At 41.1% G+C, this 24,413-nt stretch overlaps 1 protein-coding gene across 1 annotated transcript; it reads right to left on the bottom strand.

Annotated features, from left to right (window-relative positions):
• Window positions 1–2,145: 2,145 nt before the first annotated feature.
• LOC311044881 (synaptotagmin-5) lies at window positions 2,146–24,185 on the bottom strand. Its single transcript, XM_084056692.1, has 5 exons — window positions 24,111–24,185; window positions 19,851–20,857; window positions 9,395–9,566; window positions 4,652–4,818; window positions 2,146–2,980 (listed from the first exon to the last, which is right to left on the bottom strand). The coding sequence occupies exons 1-5, from the start codon at window positions 24,136–24,138 to the stop codon at window positions 2,831–2,833; spliced, it is 1,524 nt and encodes a 507-aa protein (XP_083912818.1). The 5' UTR covers window positions 24,139–24,185; the 3' UTR covers window positions 2,146–2,830.
• Between the last annotated feature and the right edge of the window lie 228 nt (window positions 24,186–24,413).

Here is a 24,413-nt window from a genome sequence, read left to right as displayed (position 1 = left end):
ACCAAAATATTGGAACGGAGTACCCATGCCATCTTCATTTTTGCAAACCATGTCACTATACAATAGGGCTTTATATACTTTACTATATACAATTGTTTTTGATAGTTAGAACTTACTGTAGTACAGCCAAAGTTCAGCACAATACTACACCGTTTGCATGGCTGGTCATGTACTTTAAACATTATAGGCTGGAGTGAATCCCAGTGCCCAGGATGATTCTTAAAAATCTGTACAATAGTGTGGTTTGCATTTAGCAATAGATGCAATACCCAGGGAACCACAGTTGATCATGTATGTGTGTGTGTGTGTATATATATATACAGTATATACACGTAATAAACACAAAAAGCACAGCCTACATGTGAAAAGCTAGTCAGGGATGTTTATACGTGTATGTACACATACTGTACTTGCACACAAGTAAATCACAAGCCATCAAAAACAGAAGGACACTGGTCAACACTGACATCAGAGTCTATGTCCTGCAGTGCTTCTCAAATGATATTACACTCGTACCCAAAAACGTACATGGATCAGGATGGACCCAATATAATTCCTTACATAATACTATTGATGTAATTGTTAGTCAGCAACCGTGTTCAGGGTATTCTGCAACCCAAATTCAGGTCTTGAATCAATGGTTGAGAAACAGCACAATACAGGTTTTTTTGCAGCACAATACTTGCAATACAACCACGATCCTTAACAAGTTCATGTACCTGGAATGAAGCGGTCTTGGGGTTTATGTTTTGGAGCAATGCAGTGATGGACAATAGTGTAATGTCTTCCTCCTCGGAAATGGCAGATCTAGAAGCTCACAGCGCAAAGCATTGCAACATTTGTGAGCTTGTACTTCTGCTATTTGTGCTACTTTATTTTTTATTTTTTTCACCTATAATGACAGGCCCAAAATAGAGATGCAGGGTTGGAAGTGGTTAACAAACGGTCCAAATGCTCTTATGGGCCCCTTGTGAGCAGTACAACTACTGTACATGTAACTAAATGCTCTGTTCAAAGCCAGTTAATAATTTCTATCATTGCAGTGTATTGAGAAATGAGACAGACCATGCATAAAAGTAAACATGGCCATACAGCTAACAAAACAGATTGTTATTTTCAACATAACCAAGATTTTTTTAAATTGCATTTCACCATTAAAAGTGGGTCTGTGTCACCAAAGCAAATATATAGGTAATATCTTTGAAGTCATAGAACTACATTATTGTTCAAAAACACCCACCATACTGTACTGTAGTACTGTTGCTTTGGTCCGTGCAATTCATTATTGTGAATCGACGAACCTGGACATTGTAATCTCATACAGTAGCAACTTTATGTAGTGAAGGTGAAAGCTTTTTCCATCTCTGTGCCCGTGCATCACGTGCATTGCCTTGTTTACATGACCAAAAGACATGCAAGCTTGGTACATATTCCTGCCAGTGCTATGCCCTGTACCAAGGTACTGGCATTACAACAGGAGCTGGTCCCCAAGTGCTGCACAGTGGCTGTTCACTGCTGATGGGGTAAATGCAGAGGATACATTTCCCTAAGGGGACAATAAAGTATCAAATCATATTAAATCAAGTCAAACTAGAAAAAGTGCTCCTCGGAGCACAGGTCTCCGCCAGGTCACGTCGTTATTGTGGCCTCCTGGTGGCGCTATAATAGGACAATGTGAAAAGGGTGGCATTTCTTCCTCTGCCTAGTGGGAATGAGCGTGCATTCATGATTTGAGGCATTTTGTTGCAAAAATGTGTTTTGCTAAATTAGACCTGCTGGTGGCGCTATAACAGGGCAATGTGAAAAGGGACAGATCCGTCTTGATCACATGACTGTAGAGATACTGTGTACCGATTTGCGTGATATTTGGATAAAATCTGTAGGAGTAATATCCAAAAATGTGTTTTGCACAAATCGGCCTCCTGGTGGCGCTATAACAGGCCCATGTGAAAAATTTGGGGCAGAGGTTCTGCTGTGGCATCGAGGGAGTGTGTGTGTGCAGTTTCACAGCGACTGGGGCAACGGTGGCGGAGATTAGCTGGTAACAGACAGAAGGACGGACGGACACACACACACACACGGACGGACGGACGGAGGGTAAAACATACTCTCTCGCCATGCCTTCGGCCTGGTGGAGACAATTACTGTACAATGTCCATCACAGTGATTAAATACACTGACCAAAACAACAGTACTGGTCTGGTACTCGTTTTATCACTTTTTTGCACAACATCGGAGTTCTGTGACTTCTGGATATGAGCTACAATGTATTAGTTTTGCTAAGATGGACCCCCCCGAATTTTTTTTATAAAATACAAATAGTTCGATAATCTACAAAAATGTAAATCATTCAAAAGAATGCTCACAGCACGTCACAGTGTGATGCATTGTGAGCTTGTAAAATCAGCTAGTTTCACGGGACGCCATTGTACAACAAAGTAAAAATAGGGCTTAAGTGGGTAAGTAGGTAGGAGAATTTTAGTTTTTTTGGTGTTTGACTTGTCGTTGGCTATGTTGACAATGACAAAAACATTTATGCCGGCATTATGCTTTAAGAGACAGATCTAAAAATGGGTCGTTTGTGGAGCACCCTGGTAGCACTTTGAATCTTTAGAAAAAGATTATAATTTAGTTTGGATGGGAATTTGATGATGTATCCTTAGCTAACATATTTTCTATCATGCTTTGTCCCACATTCTCCATGCATATCTACACTGTCGACACTCCTTTGGAAGAGAGACATTGTATTGAGCGAGTCCTACAGTCTGCTGATGAGTGCTACAGGACGGCTGATTGGATGGTGTGCCAGCGGGCGGTCTCCATCTGAGTGCTACAGGACGGCTGATTGGATGGTGTGCCAGTGGGCTGTCTCCATCTGCCCCTTACTACACATGTCCTTCCAGTGTCCCTGTCCTGCTTCCAGGGCCTCGCTGCCAATCAGCACACGGCCCAGCACGCTGCTCTTTGTGTAGAGACGCCCCTGTTGGCACAAAGACATCTCAGTGGATTGAAGTGAAAAATTAATCATGTTTTTAAAAAAAATACTTATTTTCTTTCCATGAAGCCTTGAATTCATGGAGATTTCTTTGTTTTTTTGTTTTTGTCGCATTCCTATTGGCTTTGGAATGTGACAAAAACTAATAAATCTCCAAGAGTTCAGGGCTTCATGGGGTGTGTAATTGATAGAAAATATGATTTTTTATGGGGTGAACTACTCCTTTAATGTAATGGTTCTTAACTTGAGTCATTGCTATGTTGAAAATAACCAAAACAATATCATGCATCAATAAACAATTAACACATATATTCAGTATTTAATCTTTACCTTGCCTCAGATAGTTTTCCCAGGGCCTGGAAGACTGCCTATGTGAATCCAAATCAGCACCAATGATGATTTATTTATTTATGATTATTATCGTCCAATTTCCAAGCTTCCATGTATGGCAAACATTTAGGTCATTGTTCCAAGTCATTGCTCTCTTGTAACTAAATTCTTCAATCTGGTTTTAGATCAAATCATAGTACAATCACTGATGTCAACTTTGTTACAAATGACATCTTAACTGCTTTAGACAGGAAGAAGGATTGTGCTGCCCTTGTTGTTGTATTTTCTAAAGCATTGATACAGTAGAGTCTCTTGAAAGTAGATGAAATAGGTCATTGTTTTTTGTTTTTCTTCAAGGCACTTGGGAAATTACATCTCCATGATTTTAAATCAGTATGTTAATCCTTAACTCAATCAAATGATTGGCTTGTTCTTGAGGTCAGTTGTATTAGGTCAGAACTTGACAAAACTGGCTTTTCATTTGCCGCTACAAGTTCCTGGAACTTGCTACAAAGCACTTTCAAATTGGACTCTCTCCCGTCTCTTAATCAGTTTAAGGCCAAGACCAGAGACTTCTGTGTATCTTCATGTGTCTGTTTTGTTGGATTTATACTGTGATTCACTGCTTTGTAATGACCTTGTTTTATTATTATCGGTTGTATTTATTTATTGTATGTTGTGCACTCGACCCCATCTGAAAGATGGTCTCTGAGTTTAAATAAAGGCTTGAAATTGAAATTGAAAAATAAAATCTGGAGAGATCTATTCACCCACATTTGGTTTCTAATACACTGGTTTAAGAATGACTTCTAGAAAGCGAGGCACAGGGCAACAATGTTTTGGTGTAATCTATAACAGTTTCCAAGTACTTGCCTCAGCTATGTTGCTTTCAAGACAATAACATCTTTGGTGACCTTGCATGGGGCATTGGACATTACTGAAACACTTGCCAAGGTGGCCAAGTTAGTATTTCTCTCCCAATCAATCATATGCTGCTGATGCACCTTACTCACTCACTCACTCACTCACTCACTCGCTCTCTGCGGCTTGGAGAGCCAACTCGCTCGCCGGTCTTGGTTCCTCCCAAAGCGAATTACCATTTGAGACACAAACAATTTCCGGGTTAAGCTGGAGGACCGAGTGTGGAGTGAGCGAGTGATTAGAGATTTGGGTATTGGAATTTGGCTACTCAGTACTCACTCACTCACTGCTGGTAATGCCTAGGCTATCATAAGCCTAAAGATATGGTTTGACATTGAAAATGAACATGGGTGCATCTAGCAGCCACGTCTAGGCAATTAGACAGATGACCTTTGAAGCTCATACCTGCATGACAATGAACTCCAGGACCAATGGCAGCTGAGTGATGTCACCAGAGGGCAGGTCAAAGAGGAAGGGGGCATTCCATACAGGGTTGTGGCTCCCTGCTCCTTTTGTCTCCTTGTTGCCTATCACCTTGCCGTCCTGACGCAGGTTGATGATAACATAATGGTCTGTGGGAAAGACATATCAGCCATTATTATCAACCCTTGTATGTGTATTAGGGATGGGACAATAATATGAAAATTGCATGTCACGATTATTGTGGCACACTGGTCGGTTTGCAACGTTGACACACAGCATTAGAATAGGTACTGTATCACTAACAGACTAAAAGCATGGACTTATCCAGTCTAGGACATTTCAACAAGGCAATTCAAAGTGCTTTACACAAAACATAAAGCACATTAAGACACATGTCTTAATGCAAAAGAAACACATAAAGGGACATTTGAAGTAAAATAAAACAGAAAGATTGCGTGCAGTACATAAAAATAAAAAAAATCTGTAAAAGGCAGCGACAAACAGAAATTGCTTCAGCTTTGATTTAAAAGAACAGAGAAAGACCTGCACAGTTTCCAAGGAGTTTGTTCCAAATATGTGGTGCATAAAACAGCTTCTTCATGTTTTGACTCTGTGGGGACAAAAAGCAGACCTGTCCCAGATGAGCTGAGAAGTCTGGTTCATAATGTACTGTAGCTGTAGTAGCTACAAGATCAGAAATGTATTTTGGCCCTAAACCATTCATTGCTTTATACTGTGTAGACAGACAGCAGTATTTGGAAATAAATTATTTGACAGACTGACATCAGGGACACCACAACAATGGTGATGTTTCGGTTCACAATACTTCACAGATCTTGGAGTTGGTGAGAGATCTCATTACTGTAGCACCTGCATGGAACCTGGACACAAAAAGAGTAGTTGTCGTCCGAGTGTGCCAGTTTACCGCCCTCAGACTAGAGGCTTAACCACATGAACTAAAGTAAGCCCCTATCCCTATTCTGAGCAAGTCAAAATAGGTGACCAGTAGGCAAAGAATTATGAACATTTGGCGGAAGGAACCCTAGGCAAAAATGGATGAACATTAGGCGAACATTCTGCCGATTTACAATCTAGCTATTGACGTAAAATAAAGTATATAGGGTTTAAGTGGTTGAGAGTGTAAAAGGCTCACTAGCACCCCCCGATCCCCCCAGATCAACCAACTTAGCCTGTTAGCCATCCTTAGATCCCACACTGCTTCCAATCTCATGATTTTAATTTGACTTGTTAGGCAGGGCCCGGCATTCTGTCAACATTTGGACTGTGGATTGTGCATGAGGGGAAGAAAAGGATAAGTAATAGAGAAGAAAAGGAACAAGAAGGGTTGAGTGACACAGGCATGTTAGGTCACCCAAGAGGAACTAATATGCACAACACATTAACTGCACAACAAGTCTTGAATAGGAAGTTACGTAATCCCTTCTGAGGCAAGACTCTTATCTACAGCTCATAAGAAGGGTTGACCAGGGGGCAGTGGTGGAAAGTAACTAAGTACATTTACTCAAGTACTGGACTTAAGTTTCTTGAGGTAGCCAAGGACTTCAAATATCTCGATGCATCGTCTAATGAAATGCGATCTATAAACATTACCTGGAATGAACTACCCATTGGAACCATACATTGCTCTCTGAAACCTCACCCAATGTCCTCCTTGATGACCTCCCCTCTTTAGACCTTTCTCATTGTCCTCACTTAAGAAATATTATTTTCCCTGTAAATCCTCCCCCCCCCCAAAAAAGGCAATTCACGGTTGTTGCACAAATGCCACGCATCTGCAAAAAGGATGTGTGTTTCCATATGCTTGTGAAATTATACTGCAGCTGTTTCCAGGTCTCACTCAACACCATTTAGTACTTTCAAACCAGCTAAATAAATGGAACAGCGAACGTTTCTTTGATGTATTGTTTCCTGGCTCTCCAGCAGCATGATGGGAGCAGAGCTGTATTACACATATGGTGAGATATGATACAGGGTGTAAGGGAAATGACGCCCGGCTGTTCAGTTCCTAATCACATTATACTGTACAATGCAATGAGGGAACTAGTCCCTGATTAATGACAGAAAAAAATGGACATGGTGGCTGTAAGCCTCATGACAATGGATTTCTATTGATTGCGTTAGGAACAATTCTGCTTCACTGTACAGGACAGCTAGGAGTGACAGAACAGAGTGGGTAGAGAGAAAGGGAGTGAACGGCATGTGACATACGTGTACTGTCATGGACATCATTCGAATGCATGACATCACAAATGTGTGCTGGAGCTGATGAAACATAACAAAGAGGATTGATTTGAGCATCAACACACTGTGGAGATTTTGAGCATAAAGCTTCACAAAATACATTTTTAACATTGTTTTCCTTACTGTAATTCATAATACATTCCTGTTGTTAAAGCGATAGCAGTAACATCTGTAAAGCAATTTGCAAATATTGTCAATCATCTTCATCTGTCGATGGTGTGCTCTGTGAGCGAGCAACAAGACGTATTCCATTCACACCCTCATTGTATTGCTATTGTATTGTCAAAATCATACTTTTAGCACTCAAATGAACACATAAAAAGTGGCTTCTGCCAATCTCTTCTCTATATAAATTAGTTAAAGTTCTCTGTGTGTGGGTCTCTGTTGGTGTCTCTGGACAAATGCCCATTTATGGATAGTTTCCTGACATAGATAGTACTGACGCCATTGACCGCCCTCCCAAGAACTTTGTGGCACTTTCACCTACGGAATACCAGGCAATGAGGACCGATATGTTTAGGCAGGCACACACAGTGACAGCGCTGACGTCATAGAAATAACATCATAGACAGGCCTCCAAGTACTCTGATGAAGCAGGCGAAGTGGATATTCCACCAATTCCACATACTGCAGGCAGTGGAGGCGGTTCTATTGCGTAAGAGAACTTCCATCAAGCGTAATATAAAGCCTAATTTATACTGTGTGGGCCAAGCTGTGGTTCATGGCTCATTAAACTATTGGAGCTATAATGAGCCATGAGCCACACAGTATAAATTATTCTTAACATAAATACAGCAAAAAACCCAAGACATTGTCATCACATGCCCCAGACAGAAAGATGGAGAGGGAGCTAGTGCATGCCTCCTGGTGGAGGTTTTTATTTTACTGAGTGCACCTTTCTAGTTCTGACTTCTGTAACTCCCTCCTTACTGGCCTCCCGGCATGTGCACTTAAGGCGCACCAAATGATCCAGAATGCTGCAGCACGCTTGGTCTTCAACCAGCCAAAAGTTTCACATGTCTCCATCCTTCTCCGCTCCCTTCATTGGCTCCCCACACAGAGTACAAAACACCGATGTTGGCCTACAAAGCAACAAAAGGCATGGCACCCCCACACCTTCACAGCCTGATCCAACTACAAACTACAAACCATCCCTCTCACTCAGATCAGCTAATACAAGGAAGCTGTCTGAACCTTCCTTAAAACACCCTGGACAACGCTCCACATGTCCCAGACTCTTCTCCCTCCTGGCTCCTAAACTGTTGAACAAACTCCCCTTTGCTGTTAGAACTGCAGATTCACTGCCAATTTTCCGGCGTAATCTGAAGACTCACCTTTTCAGATGACCTTAGCCTGTAGCACTTGACCTAGTTTTGATGACCATGCAGACTTATGCAAAGGTTAAAATGTAATTCAGATAGCAGATTATTTAGGTAAATACTAAATAATAAAAGTAATAATACAAAATAACAAAATAATATGTTTACCTGGTATCCTATAGTTTCAATGTACAGATTAATATTTTGATTGCATATTGTTTACACTGTTGCTAGGTTCTTGGTTTACCTGTGATCCTAGTTTACTGAGTCTGAGGCACTACACCATGCCATTTGATGTATGCGTGTACCATTGTAAGTCACTCTGGATAAGAGCGTCTGCTAAATGCCTAAATTGTAAATTGCAGTTATTATTACTATTGTACCTTCTATCTTTATTTGATTTGTGTTTTATTGTTATCCACACACTGTTGAGGAAGCTTGAAGTACAATACTGTATTGCATGTGTGCAGTATGTGACAATAAACACCACTGAACCTTGCATCTAGAGCGAGTGTGTCAGATTACTCGAGTGGTACCACTTGGGTGATTTTGTCAGATCTTCCACTCCTCTGGCATCCAGCTGGCATAGATGTAAAACACCTCAGAGAGGCCATATATCAGAGGAGACGTGGTTGTCCGCTCTACACTCTCCTCAGGCCAACGGTGGAGGTTGGCAGTGACAGTACAGCACACATGAAGGGAATAATGAATGATACAGTTTGCAAGAAAAACGGAAAATGTAAAAAACAAAATAAAAGTTGTTCAAAGAGTTGAAAACAAGATTTGCTCATAATAATAATCACAAAGATTATTATTATTAAAGATTAAAGATTGAATTCATTTATTAGCCAAAACGTTTTGTACCGTATGTATATGTACAGCATATACTGTATCTTTATTTGTTTTATTTAACCTGTTTCTATCTCTTTCCCTTTGCTCTCACTCTCACAACTCTCCTCTCTCTTCTCACGGAATTCTACAAAATGATGGAGTGTGCACAAAAAAAAACAATTTCACCCACTTCTTTATACCTGTCAACCTGTGATGTGACAAATGAAACAGATTCTGATTCAGTTAGAGCATGTAGTAGAGTATCACATAATGTTTTGTCTGCAAACTTTGTTTGTGACCTCCATGGCCTTACCTGGCACCCCCGGCATCCGTGTGAGCTTGGCCAGGTTCTCTGCCTTTCGCACCATCACCTTGATGCGCTGGGCCAGGGTCTGGTATTGGAGCAGGATGAACAGTTGGCCCAGGGTCCGTGGAGCACACATGGAACTCTTCCTTTGACCCAGCGACTCCTGTGAGCTCAGGCTCTGAAAAGAGGAAATGTGGAGAAATATTGAGAATGGTTGAAAGCAGGGTTGTCTATTTGACCATTTTTTATTTAATGTTGAAATTATAATACATTTTTTATTGTTTGGGATTCGAACCCGCAACTCGCTGTTTAGAGACTATATGTGGTATGCGCCTTAACCACCATCGGCAACACTTAATTTTTCTATTTTTCAATTTTTTTATTAAAGATATATATATTTTTTTATTTATAGTGGAAAGTGAAGATCGTAGGGAACGGGACCCGGACCAGCGATGCACTGTAAGGCTACATTAGAGCCTAGTTGCCAGGGCCGCTAGGCCAGCAGTCCGGGCCTTGATTCTTCTTGTAAAGATATTTTGGTGGGGCATTTTGTAGCCTTTATTGACAGTGACACAGGAGGGAGACAGAAAATCTGGAGAGAGTAGGCGGATGACATTCATAATAGTCTGGCCGGCTGGTTATTGAACTGGGGACTTGTGATCAGAGCATTCTGTACATGTGGTATGTGTCCTAACCACTCGGCTATGGGGTCACCCCGAGGACTTCAAGGAATAGTTCACCCAAAAAATTACTTGTTTTCTATCAATTACACACCCAATGAAGCCTTGAATTCATGGAGATGTTTTAGTTTTTGACGCATTCCAATCATTTGATGACTGGGTGTATTTCTGGTAGGAGACACAAAGATATTCCTTTGAGTCTCCTACCAGATACATTAGCATCTTTCTGCCGGTAATCAAATAATTGGTTTAGGAATGCCACAAAAAGAAACTCCATGAATTCAATGCTTCATGAGGTGTGTAATCGATAGAAAATAAGTATTTTTTTGGAAGAACTACTCCTTTAACATAAGTTTTTATATAAAATTGTTAAATTGTGATATCACCAAGCATAAATATCAAACATATCGGACAGTCTACATTTCCCCTTAGGAAATGCATGTATTTAATTCAATCTGACCAGAAGCAGGGATATCAAAAGCAGAGGCACATGGATTTCGCCCCCCCCCAAGCAAATCCAACCCTGTGGAGAAGTGTTGGGGATGGAGGAGGAGGGAGAGAAAGAGTTGAGCAGGATGTGTCCTGCAGTTAGACAGATGTTCCCTCATGTCACGGGGAGACTGGTAATGAAGCGAAACTCGAGGTAGGAAGAAAAGCAAAGAAGGTAACATCTTAAAGTACATCTTTCATACTGTAGAATCTACAATATGAAAGATGTACTTTAACATGTTGCGTCTTTGCTTTTCTTTCAGTGAAGATCCATGCTAACAGCTCTCCCTGATATTTAGATTTTGTGTAGCTCAGTATCAGTGTTGGACAATAACCAAGTACATTTACTTGAGCACTGTACTTTACTTGAGTATTTGCATTTCAAGTATTTTTCATATTTCATACTTTCACTCCACTACATTTCCAAGACAAATAATGTGCTTTTGACTTCACTACATTTCTAGGAAGCGAAAAAGTACATTATGCGTTAACCACAGTGAAAATAGCTGATCTACAAGCTCATAACGCATCACAATGCGTCGTGAGCTTGTAGATGTGCTATTTTCACTATCATTGATATTTCTTTGAAAATTTCTGGGAAATCTTTGAATTGTTTAAAAAAATGTTAATACAGCAATGCATCAATATTAAAAATAAAATCTGCAAAACATTGTCGGCAGCCAGACGTTTTCTGCAAGACGTTTCACATTTATAGTTGGCCTAAAGCATATGGTCTCTGTCGGGTGGAAACCTCATATGTCCAAAACTGTTACTTTTCAGGATTCAAATTCAAAAACAGCAAAAGCAGCAGATCTACAAGCTCAAAAGGCGTCACTTTGCGCCATGCTTCGAGCTTGTGAATCTTCTACTTTTGAGTGGCGCTGCAGCTGCAGTATGATCACGTAGGCCGAAAAAACACAAAAAGTTAGAATATGGAGATGGACGGTTTCTGCCCGACAACAGCCAATCCAACTGGGGTCGTTGAAATGAAAAAGGTTGAGAACCGCTGCAGTATAGAGGATGGAAAGAAGTAGTTCACAGAGGGGAGTGGGAGACTGGGGCGAGGAGGGGGACATGGACATGGAACGTTTCTTGCTAGGCCACTAGTGTGTAGGAGAATATCTCTAACAAGCACGCTTCATTTCACTCATTCGTTTCCGTCTGCCGCTTACAATTTGCCTGTGCAACCATCACTCACACTAGGCACTGCGGTTTCAGAGGAGAAACAGTGCCCCGCCTAAACGCTTTGCCAAACAAAACTTATTTAGCTCAATAACATTTCCCATTGTAGTTGAAGATTTATTTTTCAGAGAATGTGGGAAGAATATTTTTTTGTTTTTTTTACATTATAAGATAGATTTTTCAGGGAAATTGTGAGTTTTTGGGAATACCTACTACCCAACTACCGGTATATAAAGTTCAAGTTGCGTGACTGTTAAGCAGCGGTTGACATCAGCGTAAAGCTGCGTTGTGAGGCAACAGTTACATGACTGACATCAGTGTAAATCAACGTTGTATGGTAACGGAGAGAAGGATAGGGAAAGGGGAACCATTGTCTAATGGTATTGTAATCTTTGTAATCTTCTAAATTGTCTAATTTTTCTACTAATTTAATACTGCACTTGTGCTGTAATCTCACTGTAAGTAAGATAGAAATATGAGCAATATGAGGCCATGAGCACAAACATATTACAACGCAACTATACAACGTGGGCGTTGGGCGTTAAAATGACAAAAACTAGCAATGACACCTGCACCTGGCACAAGATAGGGCCCACCGCCTATGGGGCTCGGTCCTGCATTACACAGACTAGGGAGCTAGCAGCGTCAATTCCGTTGCATGTCAGGTCCTATTGATTCCGACATTTGCATTCTCACATACAGCCCCTCCTTCAGGGTTGCAATGCATGCGTGGAAGCAGCTTAAAGAGTTAGATATTGGTCTAGTTGGTAGATAGAATATCATGGACAGTGTATTTTCATTGCAGCTATACTATAGCCTATGTTTTTACAATGTTATCTGGACATTTAAGCAAGGTTAATTGAATCATATTTAGGGAAGAAAAATCCTCAGAAGTCTTAAAGAAAAGAACGACGTCTAGGCGAGGTCAACCATTATCAAGTGAGTGCATTATAAAAGTACAGTATGCGAGTACAGTATTAAACTGTCCCGAGTTTGGCTCAGAACTCCACCACCACCCAAAAGCTCCTGGCTGTTGTTCTGTTGGGCCGTGGCTGCTTTGTAGAACATTGTTATTGAGTAATGCAGCCAGGTCTCTGTGGATGTAACCCAAGCAGAATGACTGACTGAGTCAGTGAGTCATCCAGGAGAAAAGCCAGTGTCATGCTTATTGTACAAACCAAGTCTATTCACACATTGAGCCCATGGTGCTCAGTCGGACATTAAACAGACTTGGTAACGGGGAGTGGACAGTGTCAAGTCTGTTGCATGTCAGGTCCTACTGAGTTGGACATTTGTGTTCTCACATACAGCCCCTCCTGGAAATCACTAGACAAGTTCAGGATTGCAGTGCATGTGTGAAAATTGCTCTAGATATACAGCGGAAGTTATGCTGTATGTAAGACATAGACATACATGTATAGAACAGACATAGCAGTGCTGTACTTCTGTATCAAACACAGAAGAGGAAGTAATCAATTCATGACAGACTCAGAGATGCATTTGTTTGATATGAAGAAGTGTTGCTTATAGTTTCCATAGCAAACATAGCAATAAGTGTCATCAGGTCCCCCAGTAAAGTCAGTGGCTATGAACACAGAAATACTGTAGGAGGCGCTAATGACCTATCTATACTTATTATTATACTTGCAATATACTGCAAAAACTAAATCAAGAGATCAATATTAAATTATATTGTGATACTTTAAACTGTGAATTATGAATCAGTGTATCTAGATAAGTTAGTAGAGTGAACAATTTTATAGAACATAAAATAAAATAAAATAATGTAATTGAATTGAATTAAATAAACAAATTAACTAATTCAATAAATTAATCCAATCCAAAGTACTAAGCATAGCGTAATGGCATCATCAACAGTTATGCTATTAACTACAACTAATATATTCACTTTGATATTTTATATTATTACAATTGCGCTGCGAGTTTGTACATCTGCTATTTTTTTACATGTTTCAAAAATCTTGAAAGTGTTTGAAACATTTTTATAATTTTTTTTTTTTACACAAATATTCTCTTCTGGGGGTCCCTGCCCCTACCACAAAACATTTTCAGATGGGGGGTCCGTGGCCAAATACCTATCATTTTGGGGGTCCTTGGCACAAAATCGTTTGAGAACTACTGATTTAGAAGGCATTTGTAGAATCGGCCTCAGGTCTTAAGAACCATAAACTCAATCTCCTTGCCATCGGCAACTGCAAACCTCTATTCCAAACAGCCGTTCTTTGCTGATTTTCTAGAAAAACGTATGTTAATTATTATTTATTAATCAACAACAGCAGCTGTAACAATGTTCAAATAGCAGTCCATAGCACAGAGAGTGCGTTCTGGAGTAGTTAAAGATGTTAAGCATGCCTGCTTCATCTTAATCCTTCTGGATCTCAGTACTGTGTTTGATACATACCCAGGCCGACGTTTCACTGTCATTAACTTTCTTTGTTCACGGTTACATTTATGTTGCAATTTTTATGACTCTTCTTGCTCTTTCCTTGTTATAACATTATTGTATTTAATAATTTTATTGATTCTGGAAAGCACTAACTGTATTTGTTTTAGTTTTTTGAAGCACTCAAATGTAGTATCATTATGATTTTACTGTCACATGGCCAATGGTAGAAGATCTTAGTACTTGGCAGTGTTGTACTTGGCACTGTTTATACACAGTGGGTACGTCTAACAGTATGAAATGTGATGCAAGATATAAAGAGCATGCACGCTCAGCAGAACACTTCACTATACAAATAAAAGTAAAGTACAGCAGTATAGCTGCAACAGTGTGTTGAATACTAATGAACATAAAAACAAGCTGACTCACTCCGACTGAAGAGCAGCAATATACAGTGGTGGAAAGTACTGTAACTAAGTACAGATACTCAAGTACTGTACTTAAGTACACTTTTTAGGTATTTTTACTTTACTAAAGTATTTCCAATTTTCTACTCCACTACATGTATCTCAAAGGCAAATATTGTACTTTTTACTCCACTACAATTAATTTATTTGAAAACTTTAGTTACTAGTTACTTTGTAGATTTTGATTGTTATTTCAAAACATACATTAACCACTTCAGCCCTATATATATATATATATATATATATTCCGGCTATATTTGAAAATAGCCGATCTGAAAGCTCACTATTTTCAAAGGATTTTTCGAATACATTTTATACATATGAAAACTTGTGAAATCGGACCTTCTGCATATTTTTTACTTTTACTTTTGGTACTTTAAGTATATTCTGATTCTTTGTACTTTTAGTGAAGTAAATTTTGAAAACCGGACTTGAAAAAAAAAAAAAGAGTATTTCTACATTGCAATATCGATACTTTTAATTAAGGATTTTGTTTTTACTTTTTCCACCACTGCACAATACAAATAAAAGTAAAGTAGTACAGCTGCTACATGCAGTGTTGAATACTAATAAACATAAAAACAAGCTGACTCGCTCCAACTGAAGGGCAGTGATACACCATCTGCTCTGACTGTATGTACTGTACTTACTAAATTACTTTAAAACCTTCTCATTCTTATTATTCACGTCACATACCGTCACGTCACAAAACCTTGTATGTTGGCCACAGAAACCCACTTTCAAGCTTCTATCCCTATTTTGGGCATGTAATTATAGGCAAAAACCTTCAAAGATATTTTAAAATGTATCAAAAAGTAGCAGATCTACAAGCTCATAATGATACGTTGTGAGCTTGTAGCATTTTTGCTACTTTTGCCTGGCACGTCATACGATTACGATTAATTTATATTTTTAAAAAGAAAAGAAAAACATAAAGAGATGAAATATGGAGTTTTGTGCCCAAAAGTGACGATATGCAGATTGTACGACCTTTTTTGGTAACAATTGTATTTTTTGGAATCCTCAACCATAAACTGCATAAAAAAGATTATTTGCTCAAAATGCACTGATGTATTTTAAAGAAATAAGTTTGAACTATGTATGAATCTACCTGCTATCTAGCACTGACACAAGCCCCAGCCCTATAATGCCACAACAACCACTCTAATACAGGGATAAAGCATTGATGCAGAGAGCTGCAACTGATGTTATTATTACATTAAAACTAAATGTATTACATGACAGGAGGAGTCTACATTACAACACTGAGTCACAGCCTGCTTGAGATACAGCTACTGTCTCACACGTTTCCTGAGACAGTTCCTAAAGGCAGACCAATCGAGAGACCTACTAAGAGACAGACTGGTAGGATATCTTGCAAGTCAGTAGACTGTTTAATAATAAGTTGATCAATTAAAAGTAAACAACCGGACTTTGACAAGACCAACCTCCCTTTTGTGTGTGTGTGTGTGTGTGTGTGTGTGTGTGTGTGTGTGTGTGTGTGTGTGTGTGTGTGTGTGTGTCCAGCACACCTGTACATACAGAGCCCAATTACATCAACTACAAAACGGAGCATAATCCTTTTTTGCTAATGTGTCTCCTTGCAACGTCCTCCATCTTGACTTTCTCTGTCTCTGTACTGAGCTATAAAACATTCCCAGGACATTTTTTCCACACCCACAACACTAATGGCAAATAATTTTGTCAAAGAGCCAAAGCCCAAAATATCCACTGAGTCTTTCCTGGTATTAACCATCTTCCTCTAAACATGTGTCTTGATATAGGCTAAATACATCATGGCCTGTGTGTTCACTGATGAAAAGACCGAAATGGCAGTAGCTGATCAATCAGCTAAAGTGCCACCGCACGTTGCACTGTCGCCATGAGCAACCTCACCGCGGGAGGACATACTGACACTGATGCACATAAATGCTGCACTGATCAAATGCAATTTCCTCCTGGTCTTTGAGACTAAATAAGGTTATGAGTATGATTAACAAATGTCAGCAAAAACGACTGTAAAAGCAAGGTTATACTCGAAACACACGTATTCACCAAAGAGGCATTAGAAGGATAGAAGTTTCAAGAACACGTTTTATGATCAACTGCAGGACACAACGAGCTGTAATGAACACAACGCTCATGTTCATGGGAGGTCTGAACACTAAAGCGGGAAATGACAACACTAGCGTAACGGGGACAAAGTGACAGGGAGACTGACAAGGCTCGGTAACAATAGGACCCAGGAGGTAAGACAATGACGGAGTTGTTGAGTTGCAGGCAGACTTGAGTGCAAATGATGGTAAATATAAAGTGAGGTGACTACAACTTGACTTGATAAGTAGGGACTACTAAAAGTATAAATAATAGTATTATTCAATCAATCAATCACCATCTGCTCTGACTGTAGGACTCTTACTAAATTACTTCAATCTTAAAACCTTCTCATTCTTATTATTAACATAATAATAACATATCGTCACGTCACAAAACCTTGCATGTTGGAAATGGAAAAAAAAAAACTATGTTCAAATGGATCCAATGTAGCAGCTAGAATGTGAGCTAAACCCAGCAAACAAGCACAGACAACTACTATGACAGAGACAAAATTTAACACTAGTTAAATGTCAAGTTCAAGTTCAAGTAGTCTCATTTTCCATTCAGCCTTATGAATACAGACAAACGTCAACGATAAGGTGTTTCTTCAGGTTCAGTGCACACCAATGAGACAACGCTGGGTGGCAGTGGCTCAGGAGGTAGAGCGGGCCGATGGGAATCGCTGGGAAGGCTCCCAGTTCGATCCTCGGCTCCTCCTGGCTTAGTGTCGAAGTGTCCTTCACTAACACACTTAACCCCTAACTGCTCCCGGTGAGCAGTTTGGTGCCTTGCATGGTTACCTCCGCTGTCAGTGTTTGAATGTGTGTGACCTTGGAGAAAGGCACAATCGAAATATAGAGATTTACCATTTAACAAGGCATACAGACAAAACAATAGCGCAAATAATAACCTGAAGTGGCTGCTGCAGCTGCTCATGCCACAGAGACACACAGACACACAGACGCACAGACAGACACCCGTGTCAGCGCTCAGCGGCAGAGAACGCCCCTCCTGCTGGCTTCCCTCCCGCAAACACAGCCAATTGTGTTCATTGGAACGCCTAGGCTATATTGGTTCACACAGTGGGGTCCGGGGACCCCCAAGGGTCCTTAGGCGAAATTAGTTAATAAAGCGTCACAATCATTTTAACCCCTTTATCCATATTTTATACTTTGGCTATTCAAAAATTGCAGATATACCGAGTGCCACGCTATGAGCTTGTAGATCTGGTATTTTTGAAAAATCGTGAAAATCTGTGCAAATCTTTAAATCTTTTTTTTTAAGGCAAACATTTTTAACACAAATCTCTGCTTCTGGGGGTCCCTGGCAGAACATATTTTCATGTGGGGGTCCACGGCCACATACATATCAGAGAGAGAACCACTGGCCTAGGCAAGCCAGAGGCACCACAGAGAAATTACACCCCAGTCTCCACGGTGGTGGGCAGGAACTTTACCCTGCAACAACCAGACGCCCCTGTAGGACATACTACAGGGGCGTCTGCATATTGGTGCTGTATTCATTACATGCACAAACTCAACCAGGCAAATTACTCCTTTGGTTGACTTCGAGCAAGTGTCCTGCTTTGAACACTACATCAGCACTGATGGCACATGGACCCGGCAGTGACTTTTTATGTTGTGGAAATGAAGAGATTTAATATCAACAAAGATCCTGGGCAGTGTCTACCAGACATTGATTGAACGTGTGCTAACTTTCAATATTGTGTCCTGGTTGAGCCACTTATCTGTGGAGAGCAAAGCCTCCAGAGTGATTAACAAGGGAATCAAAACACACCCAGCTCCCAGAGCTATGAACAGAATGATGAAATCCTGGATGACACATCCCACCCTCTTTACATACATATCTCTTTTGACATGAGGCCCTCTGGCCGAAGGTTCAGAGAGCCCTGTGCACAGAAGTTCTAAAAATATTTCCCCACTGCTATTGCCCAGCTCAACAACAATTGAAGCAGCAGAGCTGAACTAGCTCATGGGACTTTATATTCAATTCTGTTAGTTGCATTTAATTTTGTATTATTTTACCTGTCACTGTCAGTTTAATTCTGCACTATGTTGTCTTTTTATGAGGGCTATGCACTTTGCTATTGCTAAAGACAAATTTTCGATTATTACATTAATGGACAATAATTAATTGTTTTATCTTGAATCTTAGAATTTTTGTTAGTTTGACCTATTGTTTTAACTAAAGCAGGGTCGCCAATTTGCTTTAGAATGCTCCTCAAAAAGCCAGGGCTGACTGACTAAAGTCCATTACATCACACAGACTATAGCGTGTCACCAGCGCGTCATTAATGCCCTTGCTCTCCAGCATTACTAACACAGAGCGTAGGCGAGCTGCCAGCTCGCTGCACTCAACATGTTTGCTCTGCTCTCGTTAACCACAATGTCACCATGTCCAACAACAGTGGAAAAAAAGGCTAATGGGGGCCCTGATTAGACATGACATTCCTTCATGGATAAGATATGGACTGTTCATGCGTTATGCTGCTATGATTAAGGTTCACCGATTCAAAGTGACAGAATCAGCGGTCCGCAATACTTTTTTTCATAATTTGCAATTACTTTGTAGTGCCAACAACAATACTTATTTGGTATCCTCTTAACCCACACATGTACACTGATATGTACACACATAAACAAAGACACATGTACTGTACATGCATTAATATGTACTATTTAGTTTACCAGTCCCTGTCACTGCCAACCCCTTACGCCAGCCGCTGCTTGTGCAGTAGCTGGCGACTCACTGGGAGGGTGTAAGGCATGCGGAGGACCACGCCATCCATCCCAGTTCCCCTCCCTGTTGAACAGACACCCTGACCAACCTGTAGGAGGCAAGTGAAACATCAGAGAACACCTCCCACTCCGCCGGCTTCCCACGCATGAACATGGCCAATTGCCAATTGTTGACCAAGCCATCGAACCCCGGTCTCCACAGTGGTGAGCAGGAACTTTAACCCTGCACCAGCCCATGTTTTTGCCATATTTTTTTGTTTTGTTTTGTCATTTTAACAAGGTAACACTATTATGTTGATTTATTTCAACTTAATGGGTCCACAAGACCAATTTGAAACTAAAAACACCATCACAGCACATCAAAACATGGTTCATGATATATACCTTCTTCAGTCTGTTCTTGAGCGGACTGAGCTCCTTGGTGTAGGTGATAGCGGTGTCTGGCTCCCAGTCCATCTCCCCGCACGGCATCTCCACCACCCCCAGAGCTGCCTCTCTCAGGCCCGAGAAGTCCCTGCTGTAGACCTCAAGTCTGAGGGTACAGCCACGGAGCTCATCCACAGAGCCCACCTGCAGCACAATGCTCTGGCCCTGAAGCTCCGGGCTGAGACTTCGCCGGCGTGGTGCCGTTCCCTGCGGAGAGGGGCAGAGAGGGGGCAGGCTAGCTCTAACGAATACCCCGGTGCGCCTCCGCGTGCCCCCCGACAGCCCCAGGATGTTGACACACAGATTGCTGGCAGAAGGAGAAAAGAGGAGAGAAAAGTGCAGGAGGGGCACTGGCTTGGAGGGGATGGAGAGGGAGCTAGAACCGTACTGCGGTTGATATAGATCGACCTGGTGGCCAGGAGGACTCATGGTAACGACGGGGGTTAGACGACTGCTCTCGTTGAACAGGATGCTGTCTCCGCACACGGTGCTGCGGCGGTCCAGCGCACGGCGGGTTTTAGACACTAGGCTCATCTTGGGGATGGAGGGCAGGGAGGCACGGCCATGGTTGGGGGGCTTGTTGGGAGTGCAGGGCACAGCTGGGGTGCTGAGGCGCCTCATGGGGAAACAAGACCTCGGGGAGGGCTCGCGCCTCGGGGAGCTGGGGTCAAAGTGCAAAGTGGTGAGGTCATCCTCGGAGGGGGAAGAGCTACTTTTGGAAGTGGGAAACTCCAGCACATCGCCCTCCAGTGGCTCATACTGGTGCTTTATGGGTAGAGAGCACATAGAAGGGGTCACAGTGACTTGTTCAACGGGGGTTCCGCTGGGGTAGGGCACGAGCACAGCCTCCTTGTCCTGGGGGGAAGTACTCTTTTTTCTCCCTCTGCGCCAGCACAGGATGCAGCCCAGAACCAGGCAGAAGCAGAATACAGCCAAACCCACTGCAAGCAGCATCTGCATGTGGACTGGACACAACAGAAAGCAACAGGGGGAGGAAAAGAGTGAGAAAGACAGCTGACACAGAGAGGAGGTGACAGAGAGATGTGACAGACCTAGGCATTATTTCTGTGTTCATTATTTCAGTGTTCGCCTACTTAATCTTTCCAGATTTTCCCTGATGGTCTGGCCTCTCCCACCTCATTGAGGGTGTAACCCCTAGTCTTTATAAGCTGGTTGATGGCTCCCTCCTGGTGCCTTTCAGGCACACAATTTGGTTTTATTTGGGTTTTGATTGTGTTTAGATGAGCCTTGATTCATGTTACAAATAGTTTAGGTTAGCCCCTACATACAAGACCATAGGACCCAACACCCTGATGCATCCTTCACTACTGACTTCACACCTGATAGTTGGCTTATGATGAGTTATCTTTAATACATTATTCATTTCCTTAATCTGTTACTGTGTGTACCTCCCTTCTTTGTTATGCTCCTGAACAAACCGGGCTTAACAAGTTTGGGCTCCTGCAATTTTCATCTTAAAAATGTCAACATTTTAGGTGAGTTTGAGTGGGGTCAGGAGCGGTCAGGAGGCCCACAGCGACAATTTCCCTAATGTGTAAGTTAAGATGCATATAACCGTGTATGCAAGCAGAATGGTCAGTGTGGGTTATGAGCTATACGGCTGTAGGGATGATTGTTGATTATAGCTGTGCAGCTGTGCAGCTGTGCCATTTGTGCTGCCTGGCTGGAGCATTACCCATCATCAGCAGTCATCTCACAAGAAGACAATACAGAAGTTTTGCAGGTACATAAATAGTAAACCCACCGCCAGTATGCACATGAAGACTCGGGTACGACTCAGTGTGCTCCATGATCACTCTGTCTCCCTAGTTGTGTACAGTATGTGTGTGACTCAGACTGCTTTATTTTGTTGTTTTGGATTAATACTTGGCTTTGTAGTCAATCTTATAGTGTTAAACATGGATACTACTGAGCATCATGATACTTTGGGTCTCTGAGTTTCTAAAAAAAGACAGCCTGGTAGTACTTTAACTCAGTATGCAAAGGCAGATTTGAAAGCACATTTGGGCAAGTGAAAACTGAATCGGTGCCAAGAAAGGCTGATGTATGGGGGCATTAGCTAAATTAAAGATGGACCCCAAAAGAACATTTTTTACACTCTCTGAGTTAAGCCAATGCAGAGGATTTTACTGCGTAGAGCTGACTCGCACCAAATTACCTTGTGTTGTTTGGACTCTTATTGCTTTATGAAATTAAACAGAAAATGTCTCTGTGTTCACTCTCTAAATCATAATAATATTATTTAACACTATTGGCACATTTTGGTGCAATGGCTTGATCCAAACCAGAGCCAGTGTAAGATCTACTGCCGACAAGTCATGCACATTTCACTGATTACTCATTTATTACGCAGTATGATTTAAAACACGAAAACCACTCGACCATCTAAGATTTACAGCCAGAGAGACTGTTGTGTGATGCTGTGTGCTGGTGACTCATGCATGCATCACAACATGTCTGCTCTAACAGGGGGAAGCCTTGTTTGTCAGTAGGAATACGTATAAAGTCTCCTGTAGCACTTTATGAATTATCATCATACGGCTGACATTAAGACCTGAGGCCGATTCTACAAGAATATAATCAAATAATCAAAAATAACAGATGTACAAGCACACAGCGCGGCACGAAGTGACGCGCTGTGAGCTTGTATATCTGCTATTTTTTAACAGTTTTCTAAAAAACGTATGTTGCTGTATCAGTGGTTCTCACACTTTTCCATAATTGTCAAGGACCTCCGAAATTATATGTATTTGGCCGCGGACCCCCATCTCAAAATATTTTGTTCCAGGGACCACCAGAAGCAAAGATTGGAGTTAAAAATGTTCGCTTTAAAACTTAGATATATTCAAAGATTTTCTCAGATTGTCAAGATTTTTCAAAAAATGGCAGATCTACAAGGTCGTAGCGCGGTACTCAGTGCCGCGCTATGAGCTTGTATATCTGCCATTTTTGAATAGCCAAAGTGTAAAATAATGCTTTTTAGCTCAAATCTAAAAATGACACAGATGCTGTCCCGGTTTTAATGGGTTAAGACAATAAAATGCGCCCTGTCCTGAGGATGATCTTTGCAAAGGATGTGCAATAATGTGACCCTTACATCATCATCATCATCATCATCAAAGCGGATGAGCTCCCAGGTGCAATGAATGAATCAATAATCCTTAAACCAATACAGTAATAAAAAATGTTTTAAGCCGCTTCCATTTGGGGGATGAGAGTGCATGAGGTCTGAAAAAAACAGATCTCTTGCTAAATGAAAAAAAAGGGCTGCAGGCAATATTATGACTTCAAACACAGCATCCTAAATTAGAAGGATGACTCATACAGGTCAGCCAATGGTAGGGATAGGCAGCAAAGTCCACAAGGTCATTATGCCAATCTAAATTATCAATATTGTAAAGCACTTTGTTAGGAATTATCACTATCTAGGCCAGGGGTCTTCGGACCCCTAGGGGGTCCTCAGAGTTACTACAGGGGGTCCGCCAAATCTTTGTGTGACATGATTTTTTTTTTTACATTAACCACTTGAACCCTAACATCCCTTTTCTGAGGAGAACTTCAGCCAAAAATAGCAGATCTACAAGCTCACAACGCCTCGCATCTGCTATTTTTGGCAAAGACATATAGGTGTAGAGGGGGGGAAAAAATCATTTTTTTTACAATATAGAGGGGGTCCCTGCTCCATCTCTCTCTCAACTAGGGGGTCCTTGGCCTGAAAACATTGAACACCCCTGATCTAGGCTATTATCGTTTCTTTCTGTGCACAATTAAATGTAATTATCCAATCCAATGCACTTTATTTGTAGAGCACATTTAAAGCAACAGCTTGAACCAAAGTGCTGTACACTAAGTAAAGAAATATTAATTATGATCTGTTGATGAGCTGTATAACTTTATACATTGCTTGGTTGACATTATCAAGTGATGAAGCTGCCTTTTCCCATCATTTAAAACACATTTGGATCTTTATTTTATTAGGATAGACTACTTAATCCAATAAGACCACAATACATCCTGAATCCAATAAGACATTTAAAAATGCTGCTTTTTTTGTTGTTATTGTATGTAACCTGTTGATACATTTTTATGGCTGCTGTTCTATGGTTATATTTCCTCCATTATTTGCATAAAGTGTTTGCTAAAGAACACTTTCAATGATATAAAAAATGTGTCATGAAAAAATGTAAGGTTTCTTACCTTGGAAAGCATTGGGTGACATGTTCATATGTTGTTAGGATATGATGCTTGTAGAGTGTTCAGGGGACAGGAGCTCCATTCCTCTCCTCACTTTCTCTTTGGCACCCAGTCACTGTCTGCTGCGGCACTCACACATACTGCTCCGAAACGTGTGACCCATCTAAAACTGTTACCCCCAGAGGTCGCTGTTACGCTCACTTTGAAAATAAGGTACAGTTAGTTACTTGTTTTTTTAGTCACTTTCAGTGACTAAGCTTTTATTTCAATTGCACTAATTGCACGTATGGGAAAGGGGGGTAGGCA

Source organism: Gymnoscopelus microlampas (assembly GCF_963454915.1).
Source record: "Gymnoscopelus microlampas genome assembly, chromosome: 1".
In the NCBI taxonomy this organism is placed as follows: domain Eukaryota; kingdom Metazoa; phylum Chordata; class Actinopteri; order Myctophiformes; family Myctophidae; genus Gymnoscopelus; species Gymnoscopelus microlampas.
Note: the sequence above shows the minus strand (reverse complement) of the source record. Positions and strands in the feature narration are given on the sequence as shown.

Coding starts and splice junctions, on each gene's coding strand:
- LOC311044881 (XM_084056692.1), bottom strand. CDS start 24,138: ATGAACATGTCACCCAATGCTTTCCAAG. Junction 20,858..24,110: donor GTCACCCAATGCTTTCCAAG/GTAAGAAACCTT, acceptor TGTTGTGTCCAG/TCCACATGCAGATGCTGCTT. Junction 9,567..19,850: donor TCAAGAACAGACTGAAGAAG/GTATATATCATG, acceptor TCCTCTTTTCAG/AGCCTGAGCTCACAGGAGTC.